Genomic DNA, 20,576 nt, shown 5'->3' on the forward strand with positions numbered 1-20,576 from the left:
ATATCTATATTACTCATGCATGCTAAAAAAATGGCTAAACTGTTTTCCGACCTCCAATTCTATTGGTGGTGGTCCACAACAAAAGTTCCGATGGAATAGCCACTCACGAATGGCGGGTACAGGAAAGAACTTTGCTACGAGAATAGGGGAACGGGTGTTGTGGGTCATATTTTTGGTTGCCATTTGTTTTGAATCTTTTTTTGGCTGTAGTTGCCAATTTATAGTTCTCACAAGTGCCTTTTTCCAATGTGTAATTTTCATTCAACCTCTGGAGAAAGTGGGGTTTTTATGTAGGGGTTGTTGCATGTTTGTTTACACATGTTTGATAGTGCTTAGCAACACGATTATGTCATTGTTGCAGCCGGGTTAGACAGAAATTGAGAAATATATCAGCAGATCCAGCTGACAACACCTCTGTCCTGCCAGTGCTTCCCACTTACCGAACAGGACTTGTTAAATGCTACGACTATAACCAATGAACTCAGCACAAGCAGCTCAGCATGTGTGTGAATGTGTCTACACCTCGTTAGTGGATTCTAATGGCTATAAACCTGTGGATGAATCTTGAACCTCAGAGCCATCTCCCTTTCCCCCATTGCCCATTATGACAAAGTGCAGAAGATAAATAGAGTGCCAGCCGTTTCCACCCTCACAGACCTCTGGAGTGGAAACACAGGAGGTGCTCTTCTCCCCTTGGATCAATTCACTTTGTTTCATTTTTGTTCAGTTTGCAGGCTGGGAAGTGCTCAAGGCTTCAGGAAGAGGAAAATGCCAAAAATCTCACTCACAGCCAGGCCAAAAATATCAAATCAATCTTTTGACTATATAGCAGCAAAAAAGAAAAGAGTTTGTTCAAAATGTTCTAGAACAGATAGAATAATCCCCTTGGAAATATAGGGAATATAAAGCCATTATATATAAATATATTGTTTTTCAACATAATAATAATAATAACAGTTGTTTCTACATTAAAATATGATTCTGTCTTTTTTTGTTCAATTTCAGTTGCGTTTGCTAGTTATCTCAGTCCACAGTTACATCTCACTGGTCCTAAATCCCGTTTATTAAATTCTGTATATTTAACCTAAAATATGGTTGGATTGGGTGTGGTTTTGTGGTACAATCTTGGCTTTCAGGAAGGACAGAAACTTGATGCTGGAAACATCTGGACTGACAGTGATGCCTGTTACTTTACTGTACATGTCTGTCAGTTTGACCTTGACATGGGAGGGACTCTGGGACTTGTTACCATGGTGACATACCCAATAGGTGTCAGAGGGTGAAGCCTGACAGTGTGAGCATGTGTGTGTGCAGAGAGGAAAATCCGGCCGCTGGAATGTGGGCTTGTCAAGGCATAAGACCAAACAGTGCAAATGAACAAAGAGATGCCTGTTACCACTGTGCTAAAACAGGTAATGTAACCCACATCTCATTCCTATCTCTTTAATTCACTTCTCTCTCTCTCTCTGCATCTCACCGCATTTATTGCTCCCTCCCGCTCATCTGTCGTTCACGCTTTCGTGCCGTCTCCCTCACACATTCTGTATCTCTCCATACTCTCGTTCCCTTCAACACCCACACCAGTCTCATCTTTGACTCTCTCACTTTCACCTCCATTCACAAGCAAACGAAGCGATGTGGCTGCATCCATGTTTCTGAATGAATGCGGCTGCTTTTAAACATGAATTGGAAAATCTTGTGGTATAACACAGGGATTATTAGTCTGATCTTTCATTCGTTTTCACTGTAATAGTGAAAAGCAGCAGTTGATCATCCCCCTCCTCTTTGTCATCTCCTCTCCTCCACACTTGGCTGATGCAGACAGGAGATCATTAGCATGCAGGGTTTTAAAGAAGCAAACACTGATTACTTTGAAGCCAAGACTAGCAAATTTATATGTGCGCGTGTGATGCACACAGGTCTACTTTGATCTCAGCGCCTACATATACACTGGCAGGTTCCCCAAATTAGAGTGGGCATAAGGCTTCAACAAGAGGTAAGAGAGAAAAAAAGACAGAACACTATAGTCACTTTTCAGCTTTGCACTATGAACAGAATACGTGCACACACACGCAAACACACACACACAGATTTTTTTCCTGCATGTCTCTGCTTGGCTCCCTCATACTCACAGGAAAGCCACTTACATAATACAGTCTGGGATATTCCTGCTCTGCTTTCAAGTTTATGGCAAGGAGCCCAAACACACACACACAAACACACACACACACACACACAGAGAAACCCTGAAGGGCTCCCGTTCAGGGCAAAGAGTTGTGGTGAAACATATAAACGTACGCTCTGGGCAGCCACACAAGCCAATGGGAAGACTGGGGAAAACGACAACCTGTGTTTGTGTGTTTTGGGTACAGTGAGAGGTGGTGATGACTGGAAGAAGAAGAAAAAAACCTCCACTGCATATTATGTCAGACCACATGGGTAAATGGACAGAAGAAACCTCAAAATGTCCACAGGACTCAAGACGGGGGATGTGGTGAAGTATGTGTATTGTTCCACAAACATCATCTCTGCAGATTCGATCCTTCTCATTAAACAAAGGAAGAGACTGAGAACAGATGGCGTATTATCAAATGGACAGAGAGAGAGAGAGAGAGAGACAAGAAAAAGGCCGAAACTTACCAGAAACCTCCACGATATCTCCAGGCACAATGTCTCGAGCTTTGATCCTCTGGATGGCCGTGCGGTTCATGCGGTAAACTTTGCCCATCTCTGGCTCGTACTCCTTCAGAGCCTCGATGGCGCTCTCTGCATTTCGCTCCTGAGACCATACAACAAACCACAATAGTATCAGCAAGGATACACATGTAACGCATTGGTAACAGCCCATATTTCATTGGTCTGATTACGATTAGGCCAAAAGTAGCCTGCTCTCGTTTTCAATGTCAGGTTTAAAACACAAATAAAAAGTTATCTATCTCTTCTGCTTTCCAATGTGATAATGTTCTGAAAGTAAGCCCAAAAAATGAACAATATTCACAATATTACAATTTGTAATATGATTACTATAATATAATTTGATAATAATAATAATTTGATAATTAATAATAAAAAGAAAAAAAATATATATACAAATTAAAAAAATAAACCATTGTCCATCATATCAGATGCAAGCTGCAGCATTCAGTATCAGACAAAATATCGAAAGATGGGTATATTCATAAGAATGTATGTTTATAATCCAAAGCTAGTCAACATAGCCTTTATCACAGTACAGAATACTGTATTTTGTAATAAGCCACATGGGATGGGATCACACAAAGTTATTTCTAACACTCTGCAAAAACTTGGTTATAATCTAATAAACTCTTATGTTTTAATGCTGTAATAAGCTAACATGTTAGCAAGCCCTTAAGCACCTATTACCAGAATCAATTATGCTTTATGACTAATTTTGAAAAGTAAAGATCTTTGAAATGTTTCCTTTTTTTATCTTAAGGGCATTTGATACAAAGCCACAGGTGGAGAAGTTACAAGCTTGAACACATAAATAATGGATTTTTTGAATAGAAAGCCGCAAGTAAATATAACAAAGACAAAAGAATAATAATTAGAGCCATATCTTGGCCTGAGAGGTGTGAATGTGTGCAGGGGAGACAGGAACTGAATGGGAAAGACTGTATCAAAAATACTGAATGGATACTAAACATCAGTTAGCATTTTAGAATCTTCTCTAAATTAAATTACATGAAAAAATATTGGATTGGATGGATTGTTTTACTAGACTGCAATAAGGCCAGTTTCATATTTATACCCCATAAACACATTTCCTACAAAGAAACTTCACAATACATTTAAGCCCTTTCTCAGTTTTTATTTTTATGAAAATAATTCATTCTGACTTGATGACTGTCTGATTTCACACTTATACTTGTAGTACAAGGGCCTCATGAACTGAATACATTTCAGTTTCGATATGTGATTTCTTCATATTTTTTTTTAAAGGGGGGAGGCTAACAATAGCAGGAGACAGCAGTGGATTGCATTGACAGACAGTTCTAAGAGATGGTCTCCTGCCATTGGTATACATGTAGATTTCATGACACAGATCCCTGTACACACTAATAAACTAATATGAACACCTGATAATCATCTGTCATGTTTGGGAATAGAAGACCTTAGTAGTAGTTGTAGCATATATAATGCTAAACAGTGAGACATCAAGCAGACTCGCTGTTCTGACATTACTCAATGAGAAGAATTTCTTTAAGGTCCTTTCGTTTCTCAGGCCACACGCACCCACCTGCCAGACTCCAATGACTGCGTTGGCCACCAGAATGAGCAGGATGACAATAGGCTCCACGAAAGCTGTGGTCGACTCCTCCCCATCCTCAAACAGTGCCAACACCTAATGAACAAACACAACATAAATTACTCCTAGCTCATATTCAAAGCTCAGTTCAGTTCAGGTTACTGAAGTGAGAATTAAAGTATTTAGTACTATTTTTACTAAAAAATATTTACCGGTTATACACAGTACACACACAACCGTTTACTGTTCAGCTCCCTTTCGTAAGAAAGAAATTAATACTTTTATTCAGCAAGGATGCATTAAAATGAGCAAAAGTGTCAGTAAAGACATTTATAATGTTACAAAATGTTTTTAAATTTCTATTTCCATTTCTGAAGCTGCTGAAAATTCTGCTTTGCCATCAGAGGAATAAATGACATTTTACAATACATTCAAATAGATAACTTAAAATTGCAATAATACATTTATTCAGATAAATGCAGGCTTGGTGGGCATAAAAATACTTCTTTCATCATAAATATTAAAAAGACTTTCATTTGTCAGGGAAATTAAAGTATTAAAACTAATAAAGAACTGAAAAAAGCACTTGTTGAGCTCTGAGGACCCTTCAGTACCGCTTTTAAAAAATAGCTAGTACAATAAACATCAGGCTCTATCTGTTATGAAACAAGATACTGGATCAATCCACACCCATTAGAAATATTCCAGTGAAATCATGCCATCAGGTACAAGCCCCGGGCAGATATGTAGGAGTTCGGGCTGGGGTGGGAGGCATTTTCAGAAAAATTCTGGAATATTTTAGAAGCTAAAAGCAGCAATATGCATGCTAGGGAATGGAATGGAATGGAATGTGACGGCTTGATTTTTACAGATTGCAGAGACGGCCTTGAAGTTCATTACTTTCTGACAGTGTCGATCAGTTCAACTTCTCATCAGAGATAGAAACCCCAGAAAAGCTTGACGCAAGTTGACCTAAAATGGCAGTACAAGCAACACATTTCTTTAAAAGAAAAGAGGTAGCTAAAAACTGATTTGGAGTTTTGTGGATGTCTTGAAAAAAAAAATGAGGAGTAGGGATTGAGGGTGGAGGAGAAATAATAAAAGATGGACTAAGTAGAGAGGCTAAGTAGTTTGACCATAAATACACTAATAATTGCATGAACTTTATGTACTTAATACACTCAAGTTTGCAGATTGTCCTCCACTCTTTCATATCATGCATTCATACAACGCACTCGCAAATTCTAAGAAACTGCAATACAGATCGGTCTGTCTTTAACCTTTCCTTACAAACTGATAAAGATACTTTAGAACAGAGAGTAACCGTGAAATAAGATGGGCAGGCGGCTGATGTGGAGAGAATGAAGAGACCAGAAATAGTCAAAGAGGCAGAATGAGAAAGTGATGAAGAGCAAAAAGGATCCCATAAAACAAAACGGGTGGAAAGATGACAATTACTGAAATATTTGAGGAAAGCCACACAGATGAGCAGCTTAGAGTTTAGATCACAGAGCTCAGCTAAATCCTGTCAAGTCATGGCTCTGGGGGGCTAGTCCAACTGAGGTCTATTCACTCATAAATATCACTAGACTCTAGATCATCTTTCCATTCCCTCGGTTTTTACACTTTGAACAGAATAAAAATTGACTGACAAGACAATTTCAGCTGACAAACAATGGCATTTAGTTTGAACATTTGAGCAAAATTTGGATGTTTTGAAAAATGTCTGTTTTTTTGTCGATTCAGTGAAAGCCATAGTTTAGAAGCCTACAGACTTTCACTGCATGAGCAAAAACAGCTGAATCACTCTGTAAAGGTATCTTCTTTTGTGTTCCACAGAAGAGGGCAAGTCATACATGTTCTTAGCTGTGGTCAAAAATTCAAAATGATCCAGTCATTGTCATCTTCAGATCAGTTTAACCATTGAGCACAAAGAATATCACTGACAAATGGAATTTGAGGTTTCATCTTCAACTTGCAGTAAATGACATTATACTGATGTACACTCTGCCAGAGATCTGCTGAAGCCACAACTGATTTTATGGAGATCTCTGTACACCAGGAATGTGCAGACAAGATAACGTAGAGATACACAAGAAGTAGTAAGAATTGGCTGAAATGAAAGAAGGAAAAATGAAAAGATGAAAAAGGAATTAAAAGATCATCAAGACAGAAGGAATACAGCTAATTAATCTGAAATTAACTGAAATGAAAATAGGCAATCATTTTGGGCGTCTTGGGACCAGCAGTCGCATGGCTGCACATGTAGATCTATTTGTTTCCATCCAATAGCTTTAAATCCCAGCACATGCTGTTGTAGGATGAGTCAGGCTACCATACCCTCATAATAGCACTTGTTTCAAAAAACAAAATATATACTGTATATATTTTTTAAAACACAACATTTTTGTCTACACTTCTCCCGCGTTGCTTAGATACCAAGAGCTTTGTTCACATAACATGCAAAAAAGTCAGGAAAGCTGAACGCAACAAGATTTTAATATATTCAAACAGGCACACAAATGAGTTCCAAGACTCCCTGGAGTATTTCCATTCCACCATAGCATTTGACCAGCAGACAAACACACGCACACTGCTTTCTGGGAGGTCTAATGCAATATTTTTTATCAATTTCAAGTGCTCCGCAGGATTCCAGAGGTCGGAAGACTGGTGCTCGCCTCATAGAATTTAACCACGGTTAAGACAATAAAAGTATTGATGAAACGCACAATGATAGATGACAGGAGCAGAGCTCCAAAAGCAGATTTACTTGAGGGAAGACTGAGTGCAGACGTATGGAAACAAAGAGCAAGTACACAAAGACCGCAGGAACTAATGTGTTTTTGCAGGGGGAAAAAAAAAACATAAGAGTGTCTGACTATCCGTTCCACTGCGTGTGCACACTCATGTTATATTACTCTCACAGAACGGCGGGAGGCAGGAGAGGTTTGACAGTGGCCCTTGTTACTACTTGAAGTCAGACGGAAAGTTCATAAAAAGGTAAATTCATAAAAGCCAATAAGAGAGGAGAATGATAGACTGAGACTTTTACCCTGGGCTTTATAACATATATGCTTTTGCTTTTTAGGATTAGCTTAATGTCTACTCTCCCTCTACACAGGTAATGTCTTGCTCAAGGTAATTTATTACCTTTTAGATATATTTTTAAAAATCCAATAAGAAAACCAGATCAGTTTAACAAGTCAGGCTCATGGAAAGTCTGATCAAATAAATGCAGTGTTGGTGTGAGCATAAGAGACTTTTTTCAAAGACAAAAATCATACTGCGCACAAACCCTCGAACAGTAGTCTATATTATGACAAAAAATTTGTTCTAAATATGTTTAGCTGGTTCTATTACTAGGATGATTTTTTAAAAATTATTTCTCAGAGAGGATTTCAGTGAGCTGAGAGGGTGTTAGACTGAATGACACTATAAACTTTCAGGTGTTTCATGTCTCTAAATGCAGCACATTTGTGCCATGCCTCTCACAGATTTTTTTTTTCTGCATCTCGCACCACGATCAGTGCATTTTTAGGATAGCGTTTCAATTTAAAAATAGTTCAACTTTTAAAAACACATCTTGAGTGTTCAGTTCCAATCTGTTGTGCTCTATCTACATTACTGTACAGTATGTGAACCCCCCATATGGTAGACCAGAACTTAAATCCTCTAATTATACAGTGCGATTATGAAAGTATGGAATTTTGAACATATCTTATCCAAAGACTTATATCTGACATAACACTACTGAGACTAACAACTGTACCGATCCTGCAGGTGATAAACATGCAGCACTAAAGATGTTTAATGCTTTCTTTCCAAGGTCTAACTGAAGAGAGTGCAGAGAGCACAGACAAATGAGCTTTGACTTCAAATCACCTAATTCATTTACCTGTGTTTTTTAGATCCACAGAGCATTGCACCGAGGTAAATTACCTTAAGCCATACAAATGACTCCAGGTGAAGTTTTTACATATATCATTTGACTACAAAATTCAGATTTTTAAAAATCAGAAAGGGAGATTAAAAAATATCCCTCTCTCACTTACGCAATCTGATCGTTGACAATCATTAATTGGAATTTGAGGTTTAGTTCGCCGAATTGCACTGTTTGTGATAGGTGGTGATGGGAACTCATTCTGTCGAGGGGTTCTGCATTACCTCACCAACTGCATGAACTATACCTGCTTTAAAACTTACAGTGGGGTATGGCTGTCACACTAATTATTGTGCTGGAAATAAAAGAAACCACATCTAAACCAGAGAGAAAGTCACTTACAAAAGACACGCAGGCTGCCAGCAGCAGAATCCTCACCAGGAGGTCCTCAAACTGCTCCACCACCAACTCCCACAGTGATTTACCTGCGAGAGACCGATATGAGAAGAGCGGACAGACAGACATAAATATTTAATGACAATTGGGTCTTAGGTTAGCTTTGCACTAGGGCACCACTGCACACAGCTGTAATGCTGCGCATGTATTTGTGCATACGTGTATATGCCAAGTCTTAAAGTTTACCTCTCTCTAGTAAAACAGAATGACTGAGCCCGTGCTAACGGTGCAACCCATAAAGAGAGAGCAGTAACAACATGATGGAAAGATCAATATTTACCTTCTTCGGCTGGGAGCTCTGTCAGTCAAAACACGGCGAGGGAATCCGTAGTGGAATGAGAGAGAGAACAAAACAGATAGAGAGGAAAAAACAGAGGGTATTCTGTTAGAAATGCCATAGGGTGAAAATGCTGTTTAAACAGTTTCTTTTAAATTCACACTGCATTGCCTGTGACAGTGCAAATTGTCTTCATTTTCTGTCTGAATGTTAAATGCACAGACCAATACTAGCTAAACTATAAGATTTCAGATTAGCGTAGACAATTATTCATTCAGGATTAATGGACTTCTCTCTGCAGAACAGATAAGAACGCTTTTTTCATTATCTGAGAAATTCTCTAGAAAGATTCCTTCACTGCAAAAAAGAACTGCAATATCTTTGCAGTCATCTACCACTCACACCGTCAAATGTAATCTTTGAAGTTGTGATGTAACGGAAGTAACGACAGATTTTCCTCCGTATTGTGACATACATCCAAGTGAAACCGTTTTTAAAAAATATAATGGTGGAGACAGATCAGTTGATTGGATGGAAGTAGATCTGAATGCAAGATTGTAAGAAAGGGGGAGGCAAAATTATTGGAGAAGTCTTCCTGCATATGTCACCAGCTTTTATTGTTTCACTAGAAGGCAGAGTTATGATATTTTTAAAACCAATAAAAAATATATAAACATATGCATGGATAACTTAAACAATACAATCAATAACATTGATAAAGGCATTTAGAAAATAGATATAAATTACCATTTTATGCTGACTGTAACTATATCTTAAAATAAATAATATGTTCATACTGTATATTAAATGATGCCTAAATTGAATGCCTTTTTTGACAATTCTATAGAATTTTAATATCATCCATTTAACAGTTATTGCTAATAATATCATGAAAATAATGATCAGTGTATAGGTATCGCAAATATTTTAATATTAGTGCATCCTCACTGTTCACAAAACGATTCATTTAGAAGATATTTCTAAAAAAAAAAAAATTAAAAATCCATGATTTTCTTTAGAATCAATAATGTGTTGTGGGCTTCTTTGAGCGTCTAGAGTGATGCAATAAAATCCACAGCAGGTACATCAGCAAGTTGAATGTAAACCACAACCATTGCATATGAAGAATATCATCTGGGGTGGAAAATGTACAGATGGACCACCAACTGGGATTGTTTAGTGAATGTGCTTCCTCTCTCGAAGATGGAGAATTTCATGAGACAAACATTTCTGGCATTGTGCACGAGTCATACGACATAGATGCGCTCTGTGGCCTACACACTGCTGTTTAGTCAGTTCTAGAAGGTTCTCGAGTCAGAGCGTGTGGGAGCTGAAGAGCATGTGGAGAGTGGGAGGGGGCGGAGCTTCACAGACCTCTCTCTCACACGCACAGACACACATCATAATTACAACACAGATGCCCTCTTTGTTGAAGCTCCACTCTGAAATCTTGAGGATTTTCAGCAGTTCAGCATGCATGCCCATCTATATGGGGAAAGTGAGGCCTCATTAATAAGCAATTCACACTGGTGTTGCTCTAGGTGCATTTACGGCTTTCAATCTCACTATCAAAGACTTTCATTAACGAATCACAATTTCTGATAATCGCTTAACATAAGGTACACAAGAACATTTGTTTCTGGGAGACCGTTCATGAATGGACCAAAGAGAAAGCACAATGGAAAATCCTTGGAGCCGATTCAAAAGATAGTGAGAGAAAATACAGGGTGTTCCTGAATTCCAACGAGCATGTGTTTGTGTGTACTTGGGTTAAGATTAGCCTTGCGTTGTCCGGATACAATCAGGAGTTTCACTGCTCTGCAGTGGGAAAGTTTGTGATCCACATCAATTCTGATAACCAAGAGAAACCCAAGTTCCACTGGCTTTTGTCTCAGACTTTGAGTAACAGAAAGGAGGCTTCCCTCTCCCAACAATCATGTAGACGGAAACAGGTCATGTCAGTCATAACGTCATCAAGGGTCAAGACTCTTGGCAGCAGGGAGCAGGCTACCAAACCAAAATGAAATCAGCTCGTGAGGGAGGCCTGCAGCAGTGAGACTACGCAGCGGTAAAGCACCAAGATTCCCATTTCCCTTTCAAAAAAGGTGGCATGCGGCCAAACAATTTAAACACACGCACACATTTAGCCAGTCAATGGCTGAATTTCCAGCAATGCTTGGAAAAAAAATTGTACGGGGGGAAAATACAAGCAATCATGACTGAATGTTTACTTTAATAATGTTCGGTCTTTTTCGGCTTCTTAATGTTTTTTGTAATGACAATCGTGAATAGAAGAAATGAGATGATTCAGATGTACAAGTGAATGAGAGGGAGGAAAAAAGCATGAAAGAGTGTGTTCTGCTTTGAAGAACAGATCAGCAGATTCTTCTCTTCATCTTCCCTCAGGCTATGAGATCTGTCTGTACTAGAGAGCCAGAAAAATTGAAGTCGAGAGCTCAGTTCTTGTGAAATGAGCGCAGTGATATACTTCAAATGTCCTGATATCTGAGAGTCATTTTTTGTCTCTTTGGGGGTACAGTGCAATATGTCATACATTTTTCCTTGCTACTTTGAATGATTAGCTACAGAAGCACTGCCTGACTCTATGAAATCTGTTCAATACTCTGAATTCTAGACTACTGTTGTCTAGTCTTGTCAGTAAAAAGCAATATTTAAATTAAAAAAAAAAAAAAAAAAAAAAACGATACCAGCCTTTCTGCAATACTGGTAGACTGCAACAAAACAGACCGGCTCAGAATCTAAAAGATGTGAGATGGATTGGCCGGTTACCGGTCTGAGCCAATCATGCAGAAAATTATCCTGGCCGGTTAATCGCTGCATCTCTAATAATTGTAGCCAATCAAAGACATGTTTGTAGAGAGAGTGAACATAATGGCCAATCAGAGGCTAGGGAGGGTGAACACAATGGCCAATCAGAGGCATTTAAATTAGTCAGAATCCTCTCGGGTTACTATGAGCTGCATACACTAGTGAACTGTTTCTTTACAACCAGCAAAGTACAAACACAAATGTAAAAAAGAGCGAGTGCACTTGCACTATAGGCCGATTTTTTTTATTATAACCTGAGTTTTCATGGAGCTTGTGCTGCAGCTAATCTTAAATCTAAAAACAATCTTATATATCTGCAGTGGATTCAGTGTAACACTGGACCTCAAGACTTTTCAATGAGACCATTCAATGAAAAACAGCCTCTTATTTGTAACCGAAATCAACTACTGCATCTGCATTGAGACACCTGGAGAGCCGAATGGTGCGAGGCTGCGAGCATTTCCCGAATATATCTTGAGGCCCTTCTCATTTCACAGCATTAAAAGACTAGGTCTCTTTTTTGAATCATGAACCCAATGGCAGTCTATAGTGGGTTCAGCTCTAATTCAACACGATATTATGTAAGAGCAATATGAACTCATCTGAAGTCTGTTGTGGAAAGAAATCACCTCACAGAGCAGCAGCATGTTCCACCAGTGGTGTGGAAAAACTGGGAGGTAGGACAGGGGGAGTAATGGCCCTGAGTTTCCCTCTCTTTCCAGTTGCGTGTGCGTGTATGTGTCCATGTATGTGTGTGTGTGAGTTTACCAGGGGACATTGTCCTCCTGTTACTTTAGCTCCCTAGTTCTAGGTGAGGGTTTCTTCAGATCTAGGAGCTAAACTGACCTCAAATCAGAGAAAAAAGGTGAATTCTCAGTGAGAAACTAATACTCTGTAGGCAGCGACATTTGGTCTGGACACAAAATGGGTGTGGGAAAAACAGAGAAAGAGAAGAGGGATGGAAGGGGTTCCCTGTTAGGGTGTGCCAAGGATTCCCTCAGAGTCATCTGGGCCGTGTCAGCTCTTCTGGCCCAGACACATTCCTACATCGTGACTTCACCCTGCCCTCACGCATAACACTCACACAAGCTCGCTTTTGTTGTCCTTTAAATTCATCTTGCTCTACTCTACTGTTCCACCCTCTTTTGCAACTATCTTTCTTTTACTCTACAACCAACCACACAGTAAATGAAAACAAGTGTCTGTCTATATACACACCAGTCAGTGGGAGAGGGGAAACACTTCCTGGAAACGGTTGCCAACAACACACAGAGCCTGTAACGTCTGCACATGGGGAAGTAGGAGGACATTTCTGAACAGTGTTCAGAAGCGAGAGCATGACAGCACAGGATGCAGCGTCCGAGAAGAGCTCACAGCCAACCTGAACAAACTTCGACTCTGTTTACGTCCTAAATGAAATGTATACCCAGTCTTACTACTGTGAATGAATGATTCAATGGCATTTCATTCTTTTAAAAAAAACTACATCATTTTTATTTTAGAAAAAACTTTCTTTACCATTAAACTACTTTTTTGTAATGACACATCCAAGTCCATATGGGTGGGAGAAAATAATATTGCCCAACAGGGGTGAGCGATATGACCAAAATCCAAAGACACAAATGAATAGAACCAATTGAAGAACATCCAAAACGTCCAGAACAAAGATACAAACGAATTTGGCCTACCTTAAAGAATATAGATACTATAGAAATAGGCTCCCGCATAAATTGTATCAAATGTGCAAAAAAGAATGCATAGTCTATGCAGTAAATTTAATAGTGTAAACTGAATATACATAATTCTTTTTAAAGCTACAAAAGGGACTCAGACAAGAGCAATAAAATTGTTTAGTTAATGGCACAGATGCCAGCAGATATATCAGGCTGCAGTTACTTTATGACTGAATGCACTTATACATGCTTTCTTTTTCAGCTGTTTAAATTAACTTAAGTCATAAACAAAGGTGTTTACGAGGATACTTGCAAAGACATTTTGGCGCATAAGTGTGTAGGCTATATTTGACCATTCCAGTGGTGGTGGAAGTACTGAATCTCAGTACTTAAGTAAAAGTAAAAATAACCAGATAAATATTTACTTTAGTAAAAGTAGAAGTAACACAATGACAACCATACTTAAGTAAAAAGTACCTGATTTTAAATGTACTTTAAGTATTAAAAGTAAAAGTACTTGCATAACAATTTATTCTCTTAATGTCTGTTTTCTAATGATTAATAAAACATTTAATTCCAACTCATTCAACCTAATACTTCTATAATGATGTTCAATAATGATGGACAAAAAATTGTTGTCACCATTTCTAAAACAAGCTTGCAATTAGGCAATATACACATCATGCTTATCCTTACTATATGTTAATAACTATATTTGGCAGTAAACGCGATTAATTTATGGTGTAATTCTGAACCTCTTGGCTTGCCATATTCCTAACCAAACGTATATTACACAAGGTGTGTTTCCCTATATGCACGTAAAAACAAAAATTTTCGCATATAAATTTCACGATAAACGCACTGCTTGCGAGACGCATTTAGTGTGAACGGGTTGATGTATCTATGGCAACCAAACGTCACTGGTGAGACAAACATGCAACGAACGGACGGTCAGTTTACGTTTTGACTGGGGAAAAACTGATCAGAAAATGTAATAGAAGTTGTAGAAATGTAGTGGAGTAGAAAGTATAATAATTGCTGCAAAATGTAACGAAGTAAAAGTAAAAAGTATGCACTATTTATTCTACTTAAGTAAAGTAAAGATACGTGAAAAATGTACTTAAGTAAAGTAACAAAGTATTTGTACTTCGTTACATTCCACCACTGGACCATTCAAGCCCAACAAGGTGGCAAAATGAACTCATTTTGTATCAGAGTGGTGCAGGGATTACTTCAGAAGACTAACTTGCGCTGGTTCCTTTGATTTTTCTTTTATTATACAGTTTTATAATGCTTTTTTTGTGTGCAATTTATGAGTAAAATAAAGCCTGAAGTAAACATAACTTGACAATACTTTGACGTTTTGTTCTTGTACGTACACTGCACAACCTCACACCCAAAAAGTGGTCTTTTCTAGTTACCTATTGAAAACATACATTTTCAAAAATGAACAATTTCTAAATTTGCATTTTTGCCATGGGTGCATGTATTCAAATGTACATTGTAAAACAAAAAGTCAAAGTATCGTCAAGTTATGTCCCAGGCTTTATTTTACACATAAAAAAAAACATCAAAGTAACCCATGGGAAAATCTCAAAGGAATACTAACGTAACCTCAGTTCTCTGAAATAAAGGGGACAAGTATTGCATCTGCTAGACGGTATGGGGGAAAAATCCTTTTTCTCCGATTGTTGAAGCCTTTTATAAAACAACACAGTGCTACTCCACAGCCATTACAGTGCACTGATTTGGGCACGCTTATTGGCTGAGCAGTGGGAACTGCATGAATCTATTGAGAATGTGACGTCACCCATTGGCATTGTGGGAAGGCGTCGCCATCTTGGAAGGATACGCAAATGTTGAAATGTGCTGAAATGTGTTGCTTTTGAAATCATGCTTTGCTCGCTGTTGCTGCTGTCAGTTTACTGACAAGCAATTTCTCTAAACAAAGCTGGCTAGCACTGTCATTTAATCTCTCCCGATAGAACCCCTTTCATTTCTCTTCCTTCTCCATATCATCCAAAGAAACTGCGGCGTATCGCTAAAATGTAAACAAATACTATTTACTATTGACTATAGTCTCTCTTTCGCAATTTCTGGAATGTTTAGTCACGCCTTTGTGAAGTTCTGAAGGCTTTGTCCCTCCCTGGCAACCGATAGCGTCTCCTATACCATCGGCACGTGACTCCTTAGGTACCAGTCAACAATTAGTTTCATCATGTTATGGAAAATATAACAAGTTAAGGCATTACTCTATGTTATTGAATAGTTCAATTGAAAAACTACACTAATAAAAACTAATATTTAGAGAAGTTATAAAAGATTACATTTAAAAGTGTTAAATTATTGGTGCCTTTGAGGAGATTTCACAGAAAAGCACAACCACCATAATGTGTCGAATTGATGATGCAAGTCCATATCCTAAATACTACAATTTCAGTTATGTGGCAAAGTTAAATATTTAGGGTTAGGTATTCATACATATTTGTTCAGAGAAAAAAATACTACTTTCTTTGTTTTTGTCAGTTTTTCAACCATAAAAAAAAAAATAGTTTTTAAGAGTAGTTGCCATGACCACCTGGCTCATGGACATGGCCGGAACAGCATCTCTCTGTCAACATTCACCCAAAATAAATGTTACGCAACATAATTCAAGCGAGTATAAATCAAGAGTTGGATTTATCACAACACCACTATATTACTATAAATCAAAATGCTGTTTGAATTCATGTGAACCAATTCTTATGATAAATGTACTGTATGTTAAAGGCAGAAAATAATTCCCTGCTTTAAGTGCCACTTACAAAGCAGTCATTAAAACAGAAGTTCCAGGCCTCCTTCAGCTTCTCAAAATAACTTGGAAGGAATTCTAATGCAGTCATGCTGAAGTTATTGATGTAAACTAATGCAAAAGACTGCTTTAAGTCCAACTCTCCATTACTGTGAATAAATCATTATCCATTCTGTGATTTTTTAGAACACAAAAGTACTCAACATTGTGTTAATTAATACAACTAAACATGCAACGTCTCAAGTTAAACTTCTAAGTTAGGGTCACACGGAAAACACTTGGCATAAAGTTCACACATTGATTAAGGAGGTTGCCAAGTCTCTGAGGGTTTCTTGTAGAGATTTCTACTAGTCCAACTATATTAAGCAGTGGGTCATGTGAGCTCCAATACTGGAAGTGGCTACTTATTTGCAAAAAAAAAGTTCAACTCTGCTCAACTTGCATCGCAAATGGTAGCTTTTACACAAGTTGCCAAACAGACATTGCCAACTCTCATTGAAAAAAGCAATGAGTTCAAGTCACAAGCCACTGTATGTATAAACACCCCTACATACATCATTAGTATAGTGATCATCCTAGTACTGTTTGTGCACAACACGCAGTACTTTATTAGGTTAGGATACACATTATAAAGTTTCTGGAAAATAAATGGTGAGTGATGAATACAGGGATGTAATTATTTGACTATTCACAACTTCAAAGAGGTTTTCTCATAACATTGCATAAAAAGAGAGGGAAAATAGAGAGAGATACACTGCTCACTAGAAGCGTTCATATTATGGGGCTAATATTGAAACTTTCCTTCATTTCATGTGAGAGACAGTCATTAATCTCTGGAATAAGACAGGGGGTTTCAGAATCTGTTTACAGTTCATAGGTCTATAATGAGACATACCCAGAGTTACCGTATACTGATGTTATTAATTATACCTGAAAGGCACACCTGGAATGCATATTCTCACACACACTTATTTTACATTTCATATTTAATGTTATTTAATTGTCTACTAGTACTTCATGGCGACTTTATATACATCAAAGTATTCACAAACGCACACAAATGAGGGAACATCCAAGAAGTCGGTGGGTTGCCTACACAATATATCGTAATACAAAAATGCAACAATACTTATCATGGCTAGTTCCCCCAAAATACATTTTTCAGAGTTTTAGTGTGAGTACTACATTAAACTACTATATATGATGTTGGTTATAATGTGTAATAATGCAATGGGGGAATATTTGTGGGTCCTGATAATGCCACATATCTTGTTACCAGTAAAAAGTCAAGCATATTCGTCTAAAAGAATTCTTTATTTTCAGAATTATGAATATTTTTATTCTGGTTTCACCATTGTCCTGTGCTTACAAGCCAAGTCCAAGCCTATTTAAACCCATAATGTAATATCAAAGTTAGCATTTTAAATCAACAGCACATTTTTGTTAACCTTTTATCATATGTCTTGGAGTATCGCAATAATATCATATCGTGCGTTCAGTATCGTGACACGAGGGTATCGTTACACCCCTAGTGTTGGCTACTGTATCCTGGGCTTCCAACGTATGGGTTAAATCAGCTGAGCTACGCTTCTTTACGCATTTTCTTTCTTCTACCTGACCTGCATGTCAGGGTAAATACAAGAGCTGAACAGAGAGGACCATTTCTGCAAAAGAACACACACACATAACTACTAGACAGACATTCAGGAACATGCAGAAACCAAGGAGAAATGGTTGTGAGTGAGTGATTAATAAAAACACTACACTCATGCAGTCTGAGTCAAATGAGCGGTTTGTCATAAGGAGGTGATGCTGTGAGCAGAAGTGGGTGGTGAGAATGAGAGCTGAGTGGTAAGTTAGAAGCAGATCACACAATACAGACACACGCACACACAAGATGTGCTAATGATAACGCTCTAGCCTCAGTTTACTTCCTTCACTCAGACAAGCATGGAAACTAAACAAAAAATAGCAATAAAAACCAACAGCTATTCTAGCATGGAATATAAAAAGACAAACTATATTTGCATTGTTATTATACTACGTGTGCAGTATTTGGGATGTTGGAGTAATTACAGTAAAATGATGCAACCAATGCAACACGGCTCTTCAAAAACCTTGCCATTTTACTGCTGCAGATTTCAATGTACCGTTGCATGTAAAACTAGAACTAATTTGGTCCCACACTAAGGTGCAACATTAAAGATGGCTTTAGATGGAGGAGCAGCGGAAAATGCACCACTTGTAGAGCTGGCACGAGGCGTTTTCTGTGGTTAGCACTAGCTGACGATATTTTCTTGTGGTTAATGGAGAAAAATAGAGAAGGCCCAGAGAAAATAGTTAAGTGTGCTTAGGGTTGTTGAAATGGTTCATTCAGTGGTTGTACTAGACTTTCTCATTGACGGTTGTAAAAGTTGTCAATCTATTATTACTCATTTTAATATTCATATTTTAAATGATAAGAAGACATTTTTTTAGCTTTTGTTTCATTTTTTATTCTGTAAGAAGATGTTATAGACCCCTTTTGCGCCGATGCCACAGTTACGTCACGGCGCTAGCTGGAGGCAAAACAAAGTGAAAACTGGAGGTGGCCAATACAAAACAGCACAGATTCGGCTTCATAATAAGGAGCTTAAATAATTGTTACTATTATTAAATGTCATCTTGTTGTGATGTTTGGTGCAAGAATTGATGAAAAATGAATATGCTGTATCTGGAACTTTTATTTCTAGAAAATATTCACATCATTAAAATCGCACTGTAAGGTCACTCTTTACATTGTCGTGGTCTCGGCACTGGCTCGGCAGAACTGCGGATCGTACACACAAGTCTTGTACAGGACCATATAGGCATCTAAATATTTCTACGCCCTCAGTTTCTCTTTACGATCGGTTTCTCTATAAGGTAGGTGTAGAAGTCAGGCCACTCAACCGAGGTAACGTACGTTAATCCTGTCAGATCATCCATGCATTGAGTGAGCGTGTAGGCGGCTACAGGTCGGCCAATCTGGTTCCGTCCGTTAAAAATAACTTTTGGAAATAACAATCGCGGTCCTGGACACTGAGTGACCTTACACATTAAGATAATATCGGATTTTCTCCAGTCATTATTAAAAAACAAGCTAACAATCCTTGCTAACTAGCGTTAGTGAAGCGGCCAGATGGATCTTTCTGCCTCCACCTAAGCTCCGTCCATAAAAAAACGTCACCATGTTTACCAACTGTAAAAGGGTCTATAGGCTATTATGCCTTTATTTTTTTATGAAGAGAACCACCACACAAAGCAGAAGAATGTTTGTTCTTTTCTGCAGTGACAGCGGAGGCCCCTAAAACAGGCAAATATGTAAAAAAAAAAAAAAGATCAATGATTGAAAAGTAAATGATGGAAAATATTCGGTTAAACCGACCAAAGCGGTCAATCTATTCGGCCCAGATTTTGTCCAACATTTTATCAAAAGTGACAGTGAAGACTTTTAAATTCTAACAAAAAATTATTTCAAATAATTATGTTCTTTTGAACATTCAAAAAATCCCCCCAAAAACAAGTTTACACAAAAATATTAGGCAGCAGCAAAAACGTTTTTTAACAGTGATAATAATAATAATAATAATAGTTTTTTGAGCAACAAATAAGAATGATTCCTAAAAAGGATTATGCCACAAATTTCATCTTGGGCATCGCATGAAAAAAAAATTAAAATAAAATAAAATATATTAAAATAAAAACAAACAGTTATTTTAAATTGTAATAATTAATAATTCTGAGCAGTGAGCAGTGTTTTTTTACTTGTGCTGACAAAGTTTTCACAGGCCCCACCACAAAAAATTATTTGTAAATAAACTACTTTTCTGTAACATTGTAGTATAATCAATAAGATGTTTTTTAATAACACCCTCAGCATAACAATTCGTATGCTTAAAGAGGTGTTCTATGAATAATGAGCATTTTACTATTCTGGTCCTGGTGTAACTGTGTTTCTGACAAGGAGGAAGCAAAACCATCCAAGCATAGTTTCACACAGATGATATGCCATACCAAAAAAAAAAACACAAGAATTAGAAAGCATTTTCATTATGAGGCATTTTGAGAGAGAGACAGAGAGAAACAGTGCCATAAAAGGGGTCCTCTAAGAATGGCTTCAGGTCACAGTGTGTTTTTAAGTGTGTAACTTTTAGTGTGTTACAGTAGCAATACCCATGCCAACAGGCTTACAAAAGCACATGCATGTGCACTCACACAATGTATCACAAAGATCTAACCACCAAACATCCTCTGAGAGTCCTTGGATCACAGCTGTAAGAGAGAAAGCTGCTTCTTTCACATAGTAGTAAAGTTACCGAGTTTATTATCTACTGTGGGTCTGAAATAAAATGGGCAAACCTGAAAGTCATTAAAGATGA

At 37.8% G+C, this 20,576-nt stretch overlaps 1 protein-coding gene across 2 annotated transcripts in view; it reads right to left on the reverse strand.

The window, feature by feature from the left end:
• Window positions 1–20,576, reverse strand: part of atp2a3 (ATPase sarcoplasmic/endoplasmic reticulum Ca2+ transporting 3) — a 67,375-nt gene that overhangs the window by 39,682 nt on the left and 7,117 nt on the right. For both annotated transcript variants that reach the window (XM_039675203.2, XM_039675204.2), the window contains exons 2-5: window positions 8,887–8,904; window positions 8,553–8,635; window positions 4,262–4,366; window positions 2,641–2,779 (exon numbers count right to left, since the gene is read on the reverse strand). In XM_039675203.2, coding sequence (XP_039531137.2) covers window positions 2,641–2,779; window positions 4,262–4,366; window positions 8,553–8,635; window positions 8,887–8,904 — 345 coding nt within the window. The remainder of the gene's footprint in view (window positions 1–2,640; window positions 2,780–4,261; window positions 4,367–8,552; window positions 8,636–8,886; window positions 8,905–20,576) is intronic.

The sequence above is a fragment of the Pimephales promelas genome, chromosome 4, assembly GCF_988280905.1.
Source record: "Pimephales promelas chromosome 4, fPimPro1.hap1.1, whole genome shotgun sequence".
NCBI lineage: Eukaryota > Metazoa > Chordata > Actinopteri > Cypriniformes > Leuciscidae > Pimephales > Pimephales promelas.